Genomic DNA, 12,098 nt, shown 5'->3' on the forward strand with positions numbered 1-12,098 from the left:
AGGCTACACTTTTGTAGACTCCTCTGCTAATTCTGTAACCTAAACTGGCTTGCCAATGATGGATACATGTGGGGGCGTGCCAATAGGGGAGTTTAAGGAGGATGTGTGAAAACACCTCAATACCTTTAAAAAACACTGTATAAGTGTTATTTTTAACAAGATGTTTGATATTAGTCTTTCATGTCATTGGGTGACACAACTTTTCCCTCAGTTGAACATTCACAGCTTTTCCCCTTAACTTTAGCTGAGACTTTATAAGGTACCAAGTACAAGTGCTTCCATATCAGAGGGTTCCATCTCTGATGTTCCAAAGAAAGACAAAATTTGCAAGGATGAGAGCACAGTCAGTGCATCAGCCAGCCCAAGGCTCTATCACAGAGCAGTGGTACCCAAGGGAATGAGGAGCTCCGGAAAACTTGGAGATCAGAATACCTGGCTGCCAAGGGCATCTCTCTCTTATACCTGGGAAATGGGGAAATAGAGAGTTTGGTGATTCAGAGGGCAGCACCATGTTTTCTGTGCTCTGATCAATGCATTATTGTTAAACCCAAGGCAAGTATCTGCCTCTACTTTTTTCCCCTCTGAAAACGCTGTGACAGTGACAGTTTTGAAGTAAAGGGGGAGGTTCATGGTTGTGGAATACTGGCTGTCCCCTCCTTTGCTTCAAGGAAAGCCCTTGGGATGCTACAGGGGAAGCCTGAATTTGCCCTGTGCCCTGTTTCACCCTCATTGGATATGTGTGTATGTGTGCTAACTTCCTTTCTTTCTTCTTCTTTCTTTTGACAGTGGCAGATTTGGTCTCTTCTGAGCAACTTGCAGCCTCTGGGTGACCGGGACATTGAATTTGGTGGACAGTGACCATTCACTCCCTGGGATCACAGCTGCCCTTGCTTTCCTCACCCCCTCCCACACTCCCCTTCCCTCCAACAAAACTCCAGGGCATTGTGGTATTGCTATGGAGCCCAGGGAGACTTTGAGCAGCTCCCGGCAGAGAGGAGGTGAGGCAGATTTTCTGCCTGCTGCTGTCACCTCCACGAAGCCTCCTCCTGTCTCCAGCTGCGCAGGGGAGACGATGCTGCCTGCAGCAGGCTCGGGGAAAGGGATCCCAGTGAGCAGTGAGAGGCTGGAGCCAGAGGAAGAGGATGAGCTGGGTTCTGGAAGAGACGTGGATTCCACTTCCAACGCGGACAGCGAGAAGTGGGTGGCGGGAGATGGCCTGGAGGAGCAGGAGTTTTCCATCAAGGAGGCAAACTTCACAGAGGGGAGTTTAAAGCTAAAGATCCAGACCACCAAGAGAGCGAAGAAGCCCCCAAAGAACCTGGAGAACTATATTTGCCCTCCCGAGATCAAAATCACCATCAAGCAGTCTGGGGAGCAGAAGCTTTCCAGAACTGGGAAAAACAGCAAAACAACTAAAGAGGAGGACAGATCACACTCCAAAAAGAAGGTAAGTCCTGTCCTTTCACAATATTTCCAATTTTTCCTGGGAGCAGAGGGAGAAGGGAGGAATAAACCTGCTCAAACAGTTTGTATCCAAGGCATAACCTTGGCAAGGTTTGGCCATGGAGGAGCACGGGGCGGGTGTCATCCTGCACCACCGCATACGCATCGGGAATGATCTTGAACTATCCTTCAGATGAAACAATTCAGAAGGGATCAAAAGTTCAACAGGGCCTCTTCTATTTTTGTGTGTAATTGAGTTTTGAGATTAATCATTACACGAGTGAGAAATGAAGGAGCCCACTTCTGAACTGCTTTGTGCCTGAGCTCTAATGCTCGAGCCTTTTGGCAGTTAAAGCATTCAACTGCATTTTTAAAATAGAGGTATGTGCACGGTGAACAATTGAATTCATTCCTGTATTCTGGGTGAAGGGCTCCATTATTCTTGATTACAGCATTGTGCGAGCAGCACTACAGTTATGCCACAGAAAATACTTCCATTATAAGTCTCATTTTCTTCCAGATGCTTATCATTTCCTTGAAATATCCTTCTGCAGAGAAATTCTTGGTACGTTATGTTTGGGGAAAAATGGATCTTTTTTATTTTTTCATTTAGTCAAGGATGGGAAGAGAAAGAAAATCCTTCCCTTGTATGAGCTGTTTTCTGGAGCACCCTTTTGTTTTACTGTTGGCTTGAATTTTCAGTAGTGTCTCCCACACCTATTTCTTAAAATGAATTTGAGTGTATTAAGCAGCACTGCTGGGGACTGCCCATGATTTTTTGGGTGTAGTGGTGTTTTCTGTCCCAGTCATTAGAAAAAGAGTTTTGGTCAGGTCAAATACAAATACTTCACCTCTGCCTCCTTAGTAGCATGTGGGCACCATGATGAGTTCAGTCAGGAAGCCAGATTTGATGAAAGAGTCATGAATATCTCCAAAACCTGGACAAATTCATCTAGGATGTAGGCACCCACTGATTAGAGCTTGGGGCATGACTTGGTTTTCCTGCTCATACAGCTTTGATCCCTCTTTTCCCATACATTATGCACTTGATGGATACTCAGAGGCTTATGTGAAGCCTTGAGGAGGCTAATTGCCACCACTTCTCCCTGGAGAAACCCTCCTCAGCAGACTGACTTAAACTAAAATTTTCATAACTCAAAATTACTTTTTGAAGCTTCAGCACTTTCCATTGACTTAACGCAGAGCCCAGGGAGGTTAACATCACTCAGTCTTGGAGTACTTTTCTTACAAGCTGAATTTGGGGGGAGAGGAGGGAAACAAACAACAACGGGATTTTTTTTGCTCAGAATCTTGCTAAATGGCATAGTCTATGGCCATGAAAGGAGCACCTCTTTTTAGCACAGCAGAGGTTTGGCCCTATAACACACTGAGAAGGGATTTTCCCACCTATTGGGAAGGATGGGCTGTCTTAGCACCAAGCAATGTCTTATATCGACTTTCCTTTCCTCCCTGAATGCTTGCAGAGGTCTCAGAGGAAGCAGCAGTTGCCTGAGACTGTGCTTGGTGACAGCAAAAGTGTCACAAGCAATCCTTCCATGGTCACACAGGGAGAAAAAACGAATTGCAAACCACTGCCTACCATGCAATGACTGTGAAGAAAATGACTGCATAGAAATCAGAGCTTTCATTTCTATTTATCACTCAGTCAGATGGGTATGGAAGGTGTATTCTTTCCTGTGTGGGGTCACTGGAAAAGGTTGAATAAATAAAACGAAGTATAAGGAAGTTATGTGCAAGAAAAGCCAAACAAAAAACAAACAAACCCTATGTGAACAATAACTAAAAATGCACCTTGTTAGCGTGGTTATGCTCAGGGTGAGACTTTAATTGCAGCAGGACAAGGAGTTTGAAAGAAGCAGACGTGGCTGCATCCAGCTTGCACCTGTGCTGTGAGGTCCGAGCTGGCTGGGGCTGTGTTCACACCCTGTGCTCAGGCTGGGAGCGCTTTGGGTCAGCACTGGTCTAATCTGGCCATTAAAACGAACAAAAAAAACCCCTACCACCCAGCAGGTGGATGCTCTGAGCAGATGGGTGGAGGGCTGCTGCTCCGGTGCATCCATTAGCATAACACCCAACGGCTGCCGCGCGGCAGCTGCTGGGACACAGCTGCGGCAGAGATGTCCCCAGCAGGGATCTGGAAGGCCTTGGTGCTGTGATCTCAAGGGGTTTCATGCCTGGAGACACCTACAGCCTGCAACACCAGGGTGAGAAATAACCTGCATCCCTGCAGCCGGAGGGATTTTGCGTACGGCTGCCTCTCAGCTCACGGGTTTCAGGATCAGGCTGTGAACGTCTCGTATCTATGGGGTGATGAAAGGCACTGCAGGAAGCGAAGGCTGGAAATGAGTGGGAGAAAAGTTCCAGTGCTGCCAGCGTAATTTCTTCCATGGCCAATGCGTGTGTCTTGTGGCAGGTACAGAAATTTTTTGGGGAAGATAATTAGGAGGAAAGAGCAAGTTGAAACTCGCATGGAGATGTAGCTCTCTGGTCCAACCCTGTGTTTCCCTGGGAAAGCAGAGCACACAGGAGCTTTCTGTGTGTGCTTGCAGAGAGAGCTGTAGTAGCGGCTGGGGGAAAAAAAAAATGATTGTCACATTTAAACGATTCTGGCGGTTTTGAAATTTCAGCGTTAGGCTGTTTGATTGCCTGTTGCTTTAATCAGCACAAGCTCCAGAAAAGCAGCTACTGGCAGCAGCAGGAAGGAACAACACATTTAAACGAGTGGGCCAGACCTTCAGCTGGCATCACTCCACTGTCCTCCATGGATTTTTGCCAGGAGAGTTTGGCCCAACACACACATTTCCCTTGCACATGGGAGCAGCATCATTATTTGGGTTTACCACCTTGCTCATGGATGCAGGCAACACACACAGGCCTCCCAGACCAAGCTGCCATTCTTGTGTCTCTGGTGGGTGGGAGGGGTTGTCCTGCAGCTCATGGAGTAGCACCCGAATTTATTTTTCCTCCTGAGGAGGTGCAAACTCTATCAGGATTTGAAAAATCACTTTAGCTTGTTGCATAATATTTTCAACCACATCTCCAGTAGTCCTCAGTGCTTTGAAATACCACTTCAGCTTTCTTGCAGGAGTTTCAATACACATAGCACAGAGGGCAAGTAATGAAAACATGGAAGCAATTTAAGTAACAGCATGTGGGTACACAAAGGACTGGTAATGCCAGCAATGTAAAAAGGGACTGTGAACTGGGGATATAACATTTATTCGGTGGCCACTTAGGGAGGAAGAAGATATGCCTGCTCCTAAGCCTTACACTGCTCTGCTAATTAGGCAATAGAGGTTAGTGCCTGATTTCTAAAGTTGTGGTCCAGAGAGTGGCAGTGATTAGAAGGGGGCTCTGCGGAGAGTCATGATACTCATGTGCCGAAGCCTGAGGTTTTTGCCTTTGATTCCAGCTGCTGCACTATATTAAAAGACATAAACATGCATTAAATACTTTCCTCATGTTGCTTCTCCATGTGAGCAATCGCCCCAGGGATGTTATGTGATCCTGAATGGGAAGGGAGGGAATTCAGGAGAGGATCTTGCTGGGTGCGGCTGCTGATGCCCTGGAGTGGGGAGGGGATGAGAGAGCATCAGTGTTGGGAACCTCTGCTCTCCTGGCTTGAAGGCTTGGCTGCAACCCAACAACTTTTGGGGTTTCTTTCAAGTCCTGACCATGCCAAATTTCACATCAGCTTCCCCTGCTTGAAAATAAGAGCGACGGTAGCTTCCTAACCCTTTTCCTGGGACTGCTCAGAAGATGGATCGTAGCTTGGGCTGTTCCTGCGGCTACTTGTGTGGCAATTGGAAAGTGCACAAATGTTCTGTAAGAGTTTTCTCTTATTTCAACCCTTTGGCACCTGGGGATGGAGCGGGCTGAACCGTTGCCACTTCTAAACCCACAAATAGCTCTGTTTCATTTAGTCTGATTGGAGAGAGAGAGAGAGGGAAGAAAAAAAGCCAGGAGCCCAAAGGATGTCCTGCTGGCATGCTGGCATGCTGCTCACCCATCTGCAGCAGGGTTGCTAAAGTCCAGCATCTTCAGCATCACTAAAGGTGCCTTTTCCTTTAGATAAGGAAACATGCTATCGGTCTGGAAGGACACTGAAAGTATGGCACCAAATGCAATGAAGCAATCCATCAGGATTCCCTGTCTGTCATGCAGCATTTAACAAGCCCCAGATAAGCAGTATTTCCTCGGTTTTATTTATTTTTTCACCCCTTCCCTGTATTTGCTCTTCTGTCTGTTCTCTTATGTCTGCAAACACTTCGTTTTCCACCTTATTTTCCTTTAAGCATTGCCTGACAAAGTTTCTTTGGAGCTTTCATCATATGCATAATGTCCCTCTTCAGGGGATGTAAACTCTTTTTTTTTTTTTTTGTAATTATTAGTGCACTAGGTTTTTTTGAGAGCTTGGGATGGGTGAATGCATTTTATTGCTATCAGATAAGCACAGCAGCAAGTGAATTGGAAGCAAAGATTATTGTGTGCAGAGGAAACTCTATCTTTGGATTTTCTTGCAATTTTTTTTTTCCTTTGAGTTTCTGTAGGTGTTTTTGCCATTTCTCTGCAGGAAACAGTTCTAACACTTTCAATTCATAGTTTTCCTTTCCCCTGCCCCACATACGCAACTTTCTCCCACGGCTCACCTTTCCTGAAGGACTCTCATTCATGTGCTTTCACCATTGCACCCCTCCTTCTTCCAGAAGATCATGAGCACTTCCCCCCTCCTTCTCCTTCCCCCTTGTTTTTATTGCTGACTGCACATTGCACTTTCCCTCCAGGTCCTCGTGTGCATCCGCAGCTCTTGCTGGATTACCCCTGTGCCGGACTCCTCTCCCCAGTGATTTGTGTGCATAATCATCCAATTGCTCATCCTGCTTGCTTATTCCTCTTTGCTAAGGGCATCCGCCGTGCGAGGTGTCTTCTGAGTCAGCTCTTCCTGTTGCGATCCCAAACGCGGCTCGGGGAGTTGACGTAAGTGCTCGCTCCCTGTGCTGTGTGAGGCTTAGCAAGGAGGAGGAGGAGAAGGCATTTGTGTGTCATTGTACCTGATTGAAGTGGCAGGATTTGATTTATAGCTTCTTTTTCTTTTCTTTTCTTTTTTTTTTTTTTTCTTTTCTTTCCCCAAAGGATGCAGCATCCACAGCCCTTTGAGCCTGGACCTGTTTCTGCGCTGATTTAGTCCTTACTCTTACTCAGCAAAGCCTTGAGGCTGCTCTAAATGGTGCTTGTGGCAGGTTACCTGAAGCTCACACCAGCAGAGTAGACCTCAGCGTCTTCCCAGGTTATGGCATGTGGGTAGAGTCCCAGAAGTGCCAACACAGGGGAGGAGTGTTCTTCAAGTTGCCTTTAAGGTGAAACTGGCTTTTGAGAAGCTGAGAGATAATTCAGAGCTGCTCCAACAGGCACAAGGCTCCTAGTGTTTTTACAGTCTTTCTACACAAGTGTACAGGTGCAAAGCTACACCAACTCAGCTCTTTGATACTCATCCCAGGTTTCCTTTAGGCTAGCTTTTCTTTCTGCTGCATTGTTGAAGGCACAAATGAAACACCTGCAGTTTGGTGCTCTCCCACCACAACTACCTTAGGCTCCCCTCAAAAAGAAAGCAGGAATTATTTTTTCTTTGTGAAGAAATTTCTTTGCTTAAGAAACCAGTTTTTCTAGGAGCTGAGAACCCTTTGCGTTCATCTTGGTCCTTGAAGGCACCTGAGGTTCCCAGACTGGGAGCTGAGTCCTGTTGATCCCCCACAGCCTCTGGAGGAAGCTGGTCCCTCCTGAAGGTGGTTTGATTCTCTCTATGAAGAGCAGGAAGGGCTGGATCCCAGGTCTTAACCCTTCCTTCTCCTCCAAACTTACTGGAGAAGTGTCTGTCTTGCATCATGTCACAGATATCTTGTGACAGGAATAAGGCAGAGTGTCTTTTCCAGCTCAGTGCTCTGCCTGAGCCAGCTGATGCCCATCCCTCACTGTCTGCTCCCAAAGAATTGTGACTTTTTTTTCATCTAGTCAAGTGTGTCTTAAAGAAGCAAACGTCTGGCAATGAAGGGATGGGCTGAGGAAATGTAAGCAGGCTTTTTCTGCTGAATGCTGAGTGCCAAACAAGGAAGACTTGGTGCATTTGATTAGCTGCCATATGACCAGGGCCTGGGGAGCCTGTCTGTGTTGACGACAGGCTTTGTTTTGCAGCAGTCTCTCCCTCCCACAGCCGAGTTTCGATGGCCCTCTGTGACATTTCCTTGTTTGCTTGTGCTGTGTCGTTCTCTTCAAAGCGTGACAAAACGTCCGCGGATCTGGTTTTGGGGTTGAGAAGACATTGCAGGAAAGCAACTTGTGAAGCAACTGGGACAAGTGCAGGAAGCTGGGGATAGAGCTGGAGGTCCTTAGTCCCAGCCACCCAACCGCAGGAGGAGATGGGTACTGCTCCTGCAGCCTTGTAAACACTTGGCCAAGTCAGCACACGCGGGTTGTTTCGAAAGCACCGTGGCCTCCAGGCTAACAGAGATGGAGATTTGATGTGCTGGCTTGTGCACCCAGGGCTGCAAACTGGTTGTGTCTTCATTTGCAGAGGTTTTGGGTGTCAGTCCTTCATGTACATCATCATGTTCTTCCAGCACCAGCTTTTGCATGCAGCACTTCCTTCCCTCCCCTTCCAGGCACACCTGACCACAGATATCTTCTGATTTACCTCCAGATTTTTCATCTTTAATCCCTTTTTCACACACACACAGACACGCCCAGCTAGCCCCCTCAGGTCAGGTCTAATTCTTCAAATGCTTCATTCCCAGATGGGCTTCTTGCTGTCCCCATTCTTCTGCCCAGCCAGTGGGACTGAGTGATGGACCCATCTGAGCTCATTTGAATGTAAAGTGTGGGTTCACCTGGTGCTCTCAGCTTGTCTCTTTTTTTGCTTTTTCTAAGAGCACTGAAACTTGTGAAAATTGGTTTCTGACCACTTTCCTGTTATCTGACTTCTCTGGTGTCTAGTGATAAGTGAACTTGCTGGCCAAGCCCTCTTTGGGAGCCCCCCAGGGATCCCTTTCTTCTGGCCAGTGAACAATTTGAACAAAACTTGTTAGAATATTGTATCATAAAGATTTCTGTTCTTCCATCAAATGTGATCAAAACTGGGCAAAATATTCCAAAAACATTGAGGAGAGGATCATGAAGGCAAGGAGTTTGTGTGTGCATTCACATGCACACAAACACAGTGTGAACCATGTTAGCCTTGTTTCCTTAGGAAACCAGTCTAAAAATATCCAGAATAAACATGCATTGTTTTGGTTTTTAATGCTGAGACTTTTCCAACTCTTGAACATTAAATTGATTCCACTTGATACGTGACACTTGAGGACAAGTCCAGTTAGCTGTGTTTTCCTAAGAGCGTTATTTTCCATTTCTTGCCATGACCTCTAACATGAATTAGACCAGTGGCTGTTGGCTTCTTCATTTCAGGACATGAAGTGCTATTTCTACATCGTGATTATATTTGGACTCTGAGCTGCAGGTGGTTGCTATCAGGAGAGGGATTCTCAAGCCATGTTGTATGCACCAGTAGCATGACACTGCTTCCAAGTATGATGGATAGCAAACTCCACTTCTTCAGGGTGGTATCACACCAAAAATCTTGATATTATCTTTTTCTTTTTTTTTTTTTTTTCTGGATCTGTGGGCTAGCAGTGAAAAGGGTAGCATAAGGGCTAAGGTGTCTTAGTACAGGCTGCAGATGAGGTTGTATGTCTGAGATGTGGCTTGGATTGTGGCCAAGACAGAATTGCTGAAGATGTGGACACGGTCATTCAAGATAGACAGTCACCTGCAGCTGTGTTTGCAGAACTAAGTGGGTCTCTACCAGGCTCGCTTTAATAAGGTGGTGTCTCATGTTCCTATTGTACATCCACATCTGCTGCTGGCAGGTCCTGTATGAAGGCATCAGGAGATCCTGCTAGAATTTCACAAGCTCTGTATAGAGGAGGATAAATGGAACCATCTTGTCTCTTAGTACAGAATGTGAAATAGAGTAATAAGATTAAGTAATTCACTCAAGGAACCTGTCGCAGGCCAGGGTAACACTCAGACCTTTTTCACTGAGCTGTGGTTGCTTAACCATGACACAAATGATACTCCCAGGTAGTGGCCTGAACTCCAAGCACTGAGTAGAGAGCCCTTCTGGAAATCAGTCCTCTTGTAGTTCTCATTTAAACTGGTCAGTTTGTTTCAAAATCATTAACTCTCTGCGTCTTCACTGCTCACTTAAAAATAAAACTTAGCGAAGAGTTAGGGCTGTAAGCAGAAATGAGGGGGTGGAGTTTCAGGGCCAGCATGCAATCGGTTGACCTACATGCCCTTAATAATCCCTTCTGGTCTGTAAGCCCTAAAATGTGGTAAGAGTCAAATGAGGAATATCTACTGGAGGACTCATTATCTTCTCATCAGTTTCCCATGGTTCTGCCTCACCTGGGTGGTGAGGTTTGTAAAGAGATGGTATCTTTTATTGACATCAGTGTTACAAGGGCTCTACCACTGTAAACTTGGGTGGTTCATTGAGGAATCTCAGTACTTTGCGGTCCTACCTTCATGTGAGCTGCTCTTCCTCCACATGGCTGAAACTTGAGAATCAGCCCTGAGGGGATTTGTGGGTAATTTTGACTTGCCCAATGCTCTCCCTTTCTGAAGGAATGCAGTGACAGGAGCAAATGAGCCAGAGACCAGGGCCCCTCTCTCCTTCCTGATGACTCTATCTGACAAGAAGAGGGCTGAGCAGTGGACACTGGATGTGTCACCACTGATCACACCCTTGCCTCACCGCAGGGCAGGTCACCAGGTCCCCACCTGGTGCTTCTGTGACTGTGCTTGGCAAACACTTCTCCCAGGAGGATGTTGTAGGAAACAGTTTCCTCATACCTTGGAGATAGACCTTACACTGTAATTTCTAAATGGACTTTTATCAGTAGTCTTCCCTGCTCCTCTGTATGTGCTAGAACATTGTGCTGGCCTGGGTAGCTTCACCTAAACTTTACCTGCTGTATTCCCAGTGGGGTAATTTGATGAAAGCTTACCCTTAAGACAAGTAGACCTGAGGCAGATGTTTTTTTTTCCACTGGGGAGCAGCAGCACTAAGAGGACCTTGATTAGCCCTCATTTCTGCTTCCTGCCAGAAGCTGCAGGGACAGTCTCTACATTAGTCACCTGCCTAATGTGTATTAGCAAGGAGCTTGAAGGCACTTGTTTTATTGCATCTTGCACTGGGAACTGATGCTATTGGATTGGCAACATATTCTACTTCTTATATCCCATGTTGTGTGCAGGTTAGATGGGGATAATTAATTTGTCTTGTCCATTTTCTGACGTTGTGTTCGCCATCATTCAGCTGGTGAAGCACTCTTCCCGAAGACAGCCTCTCCTTTTCCATGGGATACTTTTCTTCAATAATTCATGTAATCATTAGGACAAATTCCCTCCAGCTTCTTCTCTCTCTGGTCCTAATTCCATTGCATTACTTACAATTATATTCTTGATTTGAAGAGGGAGGTGGGTGGGTGAGGAAACCTGTTTCCCTCTGTGGCTACAGCACAGGAGGAACTGGGAAGAGCGTGATGGGGAGGGATCGATCTGTCCTTAGGTCACTGACTCTGGGCGTGGGCAGGAGCTGTTTTTAGTCACTGGGGGACAGCGACTGCCAACATGCTTCATGGGAATTTGTGAAGCACAGGGCAGCTCTGCAGGAGAGCAGCACACCCTTTGCTGCTCCCTGTGCTTGGGTTGGCAGCTGTGGTGCATAACCAAGTCATGCTTCATCCTCAGAGGTAACTTGGATGCTTGGGATGCAGAGCCCTGGGATCTGCTTGGAGCACCCTCGAAGAGAGTGGGAATTTGGCTGTTGATGTTTATCTAGAGGGAAGAGGATGTCTTAAGGAAAAGGGAGAGCAGGTTGTGATGGACACCTAGATCCTTAACCTGAGTGTAATAATAGGGCTGACAATGACTTTCCCTTGGCTTTCTGCATCTGCAGGAGTTCATATTACTGATATATATGTAAGACTTTGGTAAAGTAGGACTGTTGCTAATTACTGTCTAAACAAGCCTTTTATTATTACATTGTGATTTCAGCTGCTGAATTTCACTTCCACCTGCTTAGATGTTGGTGTTGAAGATTGTTCTAAGGTGTTGAAAAGGTGGGAGATGGAAACCCTGTCTTTTTTCAGTTTATCTGGCTTGACTTAATCTAATAAACTTAGCACGAGCCCATGGGATACAGCAGCTGCGTGCTGCAGATAGAAGTCGCCTCAGTCCATCTTGGCCACATGGTTTAATAGGTCTATGAAATCCCTGGGTCAGAGGCCAGCCACCATGCCCATTTTTGTCACATCTCAGTGATGTGTATCCTGGCAGGTTTTTCTTTTTGTTCCCCCCCCGGCATGGAAAGAACCATCTGCCGGGTTGGCTTTCAGAAGAATTTTGAAAAATACCAATTTCCCTTTGTTGAGAGGGGGCTTGGGGGGGGGCACACAGGACAGAAGGGGGAAGGAGAGCCTGACCTAAAACCAAGCCAGTATTTTCAAGGATTTTAGAATAGCTCGTATTGTGTTTCCTACTCCCCAAGGAAGGGTTGTCCTCTTTCTTCTTTTCTCTTT

At 46.3% G+C, this 12,098-nt stretch overlaps 1 protein-coding gene across 4 annotated transcripts in view; it reads left to right on the forward strand.

The window, feature by feature from the left end:
- Positions 1-12,098, forward strand: part of SETBP1 (SET binding protein 1) — a 268,127-nt gene that overhangs the window by 18,419 nt on the left and 237,610 nt on the right. For all 4 annotated transcript variants that reach the window (XM_027656041.1, XM_027656042.1, XM_027656040.1 and 1 more), the window contains one exon: positions 787-1,447. In XM_027656041.1, the coding sequence (XP_027511842.1) occupies positions 956-1,447 (492 nt within the window). In that variant the 5' untranslated portion in view covers positions 787-955. The remainder of the gene's footprint in view (positions 1-786; positions 1,448-12,098) is intronic.

This window comes from Corapipo altera, unplaced genomic scaffold (genome assembly GCF_003945725.1).
Source record: "Corapipo altera isolate COAL_440 unplaced genomic scaffold, ASM394572v1 61553, whole genome shotgun sequence".
NCBI classification, from domain to species: Eukaryota; Metazoa; Chordata; class Aves; order Passeriformes; family Pipridae; genus Corapipo; species Corapipo altera.